General features: G+C 43.5%; 1 protein-coding gene across 1 annotated transcript in view; it reads right to left on the reverse strand.

Annotated features, from left to right (window-relative positions):
- EGFLAM (EGF like, fibronectin type III and laminin G domains) overlaps nt 1–7,076 on the reverse strand; it is a 104,668-nt gene that overhangs the window by 5,176 nt on the left and 92,416 nt on the right. The window contains exon 19 of the mRNA XM_023536915.1: nt 2,807–2,890. Coding sequence (XP_023392683.1) covers nt 2,807–2,890 — 84 coding nt within the window. The remainder of the gene's footprint in view (nt 1–2,806; nt 2,891–7,076) is intronic.

A 7,076-nucleotide genomic window follows, 5' to 3' on the forward strand; every position in this document is an offset into this window, starting at 1 on the left:
TTCTCTTGTTCTGTCCTCAACCCTCAAGACCACACACTGCTACCTCCCCATTTTGGATATGCCATTTTAGAATCTCATACCTGAACGCTGTGATGGGCGATGCTCCCAAACCTTGCCTTACCTGCCCTGCCTTTTGTCCCCATTTCTCTAAAAAATTCCATTTTTTTCTACTTTATTTCATCAGTTCTAAGAATGTTTTATTTTTAACATCTCAGAAAAAAAGATATGTCTTACAATCCATGGCATCTTAGATTTGAAAATAAATGTGGTATCATCTTCTAACTTAATAAGTAATTAACTTCTTCATTATGTTTATTACTAATTGTCTATTGCCTCCCATTAGAATGCACAGCCATCAAGGCAAGGATGCCGGTATTATTCAATGATGTATCCCATGTGTCTGGAATAGTATATGGCTCATAGTGGTAGATAAATGAAAAAGGGAATTTGTGGAGTTTCAACTCCTCCACTGAAATGAGAATAACTATGCCCCTCTTCCAAAGCTATTCTGGAGATCAGAGATTATGCATGCAAAGCACAGAGCATGGTACCTGATATATGCTGCTTTATAAAGAGTGGTGGAAGAATGTGTCATTATTGTTAACAATATATCATCATTCTCATCCACAAAATGAAGATTATAAAACCTAAGTTACTGTGAATATTAACTGAGATAAAGGATGTAGAGTACCTGGTATCCTGAAGATGCTTGATAAATGAGAATTTGCTCTCTCTTTTCTGCTAGGATTAATGCCTGCAAAACCAGGATTACTCAGAGCAAAACAGTATACAAAACAAGGCTCCCCTTAGCGATTTCCTTGGCATTAATTCCTCTTTCTCTGATCCAGGAACCTACTGCAGAGAATTAAGGTTTCCATCCAAATCCAACCCACTTGCCACAGTTGACATCCAAGGCTTTCACCCAGTTCCTGCTTAGATCTGTCATGCCACCCTTTAAGGCCTGTCTGATACTCTGGGACACAGTTCACGATATCTGCTTGAATCCTCACCTCTATCCAGTTCCTGGTCTCAGTTCGTTCTGTTCAACCCTCGCTGCAACCTCAGACCCACTGGGAGAGATATCAGTGATGAAAATAGTAAGAGCCAAGTCTGCTAAACCGTCTTCGTGGTGCCAAGCTTGATGCTCTGATAGATGAAACATTCCCTGCCTAATCCCCCCAAAACATCCGAAATCTTAGCTGGGGTCGGCTGTACCACAGAGTGGGATGGAAAGAGCTTTGATCTAAGATTCTAATCTTGGCTCTGCCCAGAAACGGTTGTATAGTCTTGGGAAAGTCCTTTAATGTTTGTTTCCTTAGATGTCTAGGAAGTGCCTGAAATCCCCACCAATGTGTATCTTAATGCGCATAGTCAAACCACAACAATCTTGAGGATTTAAAAATCCTTCCACAATGTTTGAGTGTCCTACCGACCTTCTCTGTTCAAGCAAGTTGAGAGCAGAGTGTTCACGGGATGGGAGCTACAGGGATGAAGTGCGGTCGAGTATTTCGTGTTTCTGAGTGAGCCCTTTTATAGCTGAGTAAGAGGGAGAAATGAGTAACTTAGGAGCCACACAGTCTAGAGTAGCGGTCCGCAACCTTTTTGGCACTAGGGACTGGTGCTCCTGTGAGAATCTAATGGCTGATGATCTGAGGTGGAGCTGAGGCGGTGATGCTAGCGCTGGGGAGAGGCCGCAAATTCAGACGAAGCTTCGCTCGCTCACCTGCCACTCACTTCCTGCAGCCTGGTCCTAACAGGCCGCGGACCAGAACCGGTCCACGGCCCAGGAGTTGGGGACGCCTGGTCTAGAGTATCTTGGAGCTGGATTTTACTACGAGCTTTTACTTTATATTCTAGAGGATATTTTAGATCAAACCTATAACTATTTACTTCAGGAAGACATTTCTTTTTATAACAAGTCAGAATTCAGAATCTCTCAAAATCTCTATCTCAAGTGCTTTCCAGGCCACTTGGGTGGCTGATGGGCACAGATCTGCCCCCGTGTCCTTGCACATCCTTTTAGGTATCAAAGGCAGGCACAGTGTACAAGAGAGCGGGGTCCAACAAGGCTACTTCTGCCATAGCCTGTATGTGAGCTGAGTAGGAAAATGACCATGGTAGCCCCAGGTTTCCCAAGCCCCACTCATGACCGTCCCCCTGAACTCCCCAGGGAGGGCTGTGGCAAATTCTCAGGGAACCCAAACCAAAAAGCGCTGTACGGCTCATCTCCTGTAAACTTCATCTACAAGGGCAGGACTGACGTTTCTTCATGCAGCTAAGTTTGGTTTCTCAAAATATGTTGTTAGGAATATAGACGTAAGTAGCAGCACTGTAATTTTGAAGGAATGGTTCACCCAAAGTTAATCAGAAGTCAGGGGAGTGACTTCTGGGATGGGGGAGATATGTAATTGGGGCAGGTTACATATCGCTTCTAAGGTTCAGATAATACAATGTCTAAAATAAAAATAAAAATAAAGTGGGCCATTGCCTACATAATGAGATTTAAAGTATTCCTCAGTCTACTGCCTTGAAGTCTCATCTCACTAGAGATATCTAGATCTCACCAAACAGAGAGGCCCTCTTCCAGTTTAGCCATCAAAAAGCCCTTTCTCCAGAAGGTCACTGTTGAATGGAGATTTCAAAATACGGCCTCTCTGGCCTCTCAGTGTCAGTGAAGGGCACACATGGGCGTTGGTAGCCAACTGCCCTCAGCGACCTGGATCGGGAGTGTGGGACGTCAGGCCAGAGTGGGGAAGAGGGACCTGGACAGTTCCTCCCACTGTCTCACTCTGGGGCGGGCACTCACCTAACAGCCTTGACGCGGTGCCACCGACCATCATTGAAGGAGCCGTTCACCATGATGGATGCCACACCACTGCCCAGGTTATAGCTAAGGCCGTCGGAGAAGAACAAGGCAGACAACAGAATAAAGCACTGAAGCACAGGAAGACACGCATTCACAAATGATACGTTGCAAAAGCTCCATGCAACTCAGAATGTAGATTACTCAACACAAAACAACACAGTAGTGTTATGAATTAGGTTTCCAAACTAGGTCATGAATGATCAGACAATGTTCTTAATTGCGGCAAAAGATACATAACATAAAACCTACCATCTTAACCATTTTTAAGTGTATAGTTCAGTGGTGTTAAATATATTCACATTGTTGTGCAAACGATCTCCAGAACTCTTTTTACGTGGCAAAACTGAAACTCTGTACCCTTTAAACAACAGCTCCCCATCCCACCTGTCCTATCCCTGGCAACTACCATTCTACTTTCTGTCTCTATGTATTCGATGACTGTGGGTACCTCATGTAAGTAGAATCATACAGTGTTTGTCTCTTTGTGACTGGCGTTTTTCACTTAGCCTAATATCCTCAAAGCTGATGATTTTTTTAAAGCCCCATGCACAGAAGTATCAGTATAGTTTCAAGAACAAGAAGGGTTTCATCAGTTATAATGTGTTACACAAACAAAGGTTGAATACTGTCCCCCCAAATGAATGTCCACTGAGAACCTCAGAATGTGACCTTAATTGGAAATAAGGTCTTTGCAGATGCAATTAGTCAAAATGAAGCCATACTGGCTTAAGGTGGCCCTACGTCCAATATGACTGGTGTCCTCATAAGAATAGGAAATCTGGACACAGACACACAGGGAAGAATGCCATATGAAGGTGAAAGCAGAGATTGGAATGATGCATTTACCAGCCCAGGCACGCCAAGGATTGCCAGCCATCACTAGAAACTAGGAGAGAGGCATGGAACAGATTCTCCTTCAGGGCCCCCAGAAGGAACCAACCCTGCCAGCACCTGCGTGTTGGACTTCCCGCCTCTAGAAGTGCGAAAGAATAAATGTTTGTTGTTTTAAGCCACTCAATTTATGGTCATTTGTTACGGCAGCCCCTGGAAACTAATACATGTGTTTTCACTTTTTAAAAAACAAAACGGAACGGAACACTGAGGAGTAGGCTAAGCCCCAAAGAGATTAAGGAAATCGTCTAAAATTCCAAAACTAATTCCAAAGCTAAAAGTATAAGACTTGAACTTGGTGTCTTATCTGCCTCTCCCACCCCCCATTTTACTGTGATATCTGGTCCACTCAGTAACTTTCTATTTTCTATTTGTTTCCAGATACCCGGATACCCTAAGGTTATCAGAAGACATGCACATGTTGTTTACCAGAGAGAAATATCCCTCTCAGTCCAGGGTTCATTCAATTATTCTAATTTAATTCAATTCAACAAATATTTAGTGAGTGACTACTCTTGGCTGGGCACTGGGCCAACTGCCTAGACCTCCTCTTGATAATATAATAAAGCCTATGTAATCATAATCATGCTTTTGAAGGAAAATGAATCCCACCCGGGATTACTCTCTCCTTATCTTGTAAGAGGACATGTTACTCTTTTACCTCACTGGCAAAGAAATTGGAATGACGAACCCTGGCTTGGTTCCTGAGCTCTTGCATGCACTCAGTCTGAGAAAAGAGCAAGAATAGAAAGCGTCTGGCTTTCCCCAGAGAAAGCACTCCGGGTCCTTTCTTTAATAATGGAGGCTCAGAGAAGTCACGCAGCCCATCGACATTTAAACAAGAATAGAACTTGGGCGACTTGACAAACTATGAGACAAAGCTGTGACTCTGACCCTAAAAACCCACTGTTTTCTAATGAATTTTCCCACATCAAGTATAAAGTCCCTTGTATAAAGCAGCCTGGAGGTGGGATCTTCAAATTTCATTATTTAGTGGCCAAATGCTTGTTGAGGAAATGAATGAATATGAAGCCTGGCTGAGAGCTGCTTGGCAGAAATGTAGCTGAATGACTGCATGTGGCTTTTACGAGAGGCAGCAGGGGTGATAGAATGAGCAGGAACATGTGGATTAGACTAACCTGCCTTGATTCTCACTCTTGCAAATTATGAACTCAGTGACTTAGGGCAATTTGCCTCATCTTTCTGAGCCTCAGTTTCCTCATCTGTGATATGAGGGTAATTATACCGCCTCCTAAGACTTGTAAGGGATATTAAGTAAGATAACATATGTAAAGAGCACAGCACACAGTAGGAGCTAAACAAATAATCCCACCACCCCAAGTATGTGCCATACTTAATGCAGCTCTCAACAGGGTGGATGGCATATCCGGAGGAATTGGCAGGAAGGAGGAAGTTGCTACCAAAAGTTAAACTGGCTGAGCCTCTCCTGGAAGAGTAGTCATGTGTGAGAGTAAATCAACAGTCTGTAAATATGTAACTGAAAAGGTCAGGAATACCCAGATCTCTGAACAGAGGTTACCTGGGTATAATTGCAGACACACTAGACTGGCACGTGATTGTGATCCTGTGAATGGAAACCTTTTCAGTCGTGTTTGGACACACTGTGTTCTCCAGGTTGAGAGCACTCCCGTTCGTGCAAAGAATCAGCATGTGCTTAGAGGAGTCGGCACTGCATCTAGCAGATAGGAATCCAGCCATCACGGGGAAGGCGGGGGCGTGCAGGGACACGACACTCAACCAGCATCTCCATGGCCTGACTCTCCACCGCCCCCATCTGATTTCAGACCCTCCAAATAATCTCCCGATTCCCCAGGCACCCTGATACTTCACCCTGGAATCTCTCTTTCTTTTATAAAATCATAAAATAACGAGAATGGTGGTTGGCTTTGTTGGGAGGGGGCATAAGGAAGCCTTCTTGGGTGTGGGAGATATTCCATATTTTGTTCTGTGTGGTGGCTCCACAGGTCTTCACATGTGTTCGAATTTATCAAACTGTATACCTAACGTTTGTGCACTTCCTATAAATTATAACTCGATTTTTTAAAAAAGTAAAAACATGGGCATGAATGAAAAAATAAATAAATGCATGTCTGGTTTTGCTACCAATGTCTCGTGAATCTGGTTAGCATGAATAGATTATCCTGATCCAAGTTTTCCTACTCAACTTGGCATGCAGCTATGAGGCTGAGCACCAAGGTGGACCACCAGGAAATGCCACCAAATGAGGCCTTTTGGAAACCACTTGGCAGCCTCCACGTGGTGACACTTCTACTTAGCCATGCCCCCTTTAAACTATAGCACCAGGCACCTTGCCAATGGCAGATCTCTTCCCATTCTCTGTTGCATGAAAACGTTATCAAGGTCACGTGGAAAATTAGTGGGAAAGATTGTCAATCAAGTGATTTTTCACAAACCTGCTTGCTGCGTTTTTATGCCCCACGTATAATTGTAAAACAAAACAAAACGATCTTAGCTGAGCACTTTGACTCCCTTTCTTCTGCTTAATCTTGCATAAAACCCATGAATAATTTTTTTAGTGTTCCATTGTTTTCCCTTATTCTCTGACAGAAGGGTTTTGAGCACTAAATTAACAAAAGGACTGGCATTCAGATGAAGAAAAAAGTCAAGAAAGTTGAGAATACATTTTATTATCTTAGGTTTCCTGTTGTTTGCTTTGGAGCTGGATCAAACACCAAAACCTCAAAAATGTTTCGTCTGCGAGTCAGACTAGACCAGCTCACTCTCTAGGCTCCACTGATGTAAGCTGCTTGACGGCAGGGCCTGTGTCTAATTGAAAAGAATAATAATAATAGCAATAATAATAGCTGCATTTTATAAAGCAGTTACATTGTGCTAACTGCCTTACATATGTTATTAATCTGAGGTAGGGTAGGGCTTTTTAGAACATGAAAAACACTTGATCCAGGACAATAATTTTGATAATTATTATCACTAATACTAGATTTGCCAGGCCCTGCACTAAGTCCTCTGTATGAATAAACTCATTCACTGAGGTCCAGAAACTTTCAGGGGGTCACGTGGCCACGGGAATCTTTCCTGTCTGACTTGAAGCTCATGCCTTTGACAACTTCAGACCCTGTTTCACAGGGCATTGTTCGACTGGTTCCAATCAGATTCTGGTGCCCAAGAAGACCTGTTCCAGCAGACGAGACTCTCTGGGTGCAGGCCCAGGAATCTACCTCGGAAACAAGCTCTGCCGCAACTCGCTACAGGCTGACACTTTCAAACCACTGGCCTGCACGCCAAGTCCTCCCTTAGCGCTTCCACACATCTGTGT

Source organism: Pteropus vampyrus, unplaced genomic scaffold, assembly GCF_000151845.1.
Source record: "Pteropus vampyrus isolate Shadow unplaced genomic scaffold, Pvam_2.0 Scaffold172, whole genome shotgun sequence".
Taxonomy (NCBI): domain Eukaryota; kingdom Metazoa; phylum Chordata; class Mammalia; order Chiroptera; family Pteropodidae; genus Pteropus; species Pteropus vampyrus.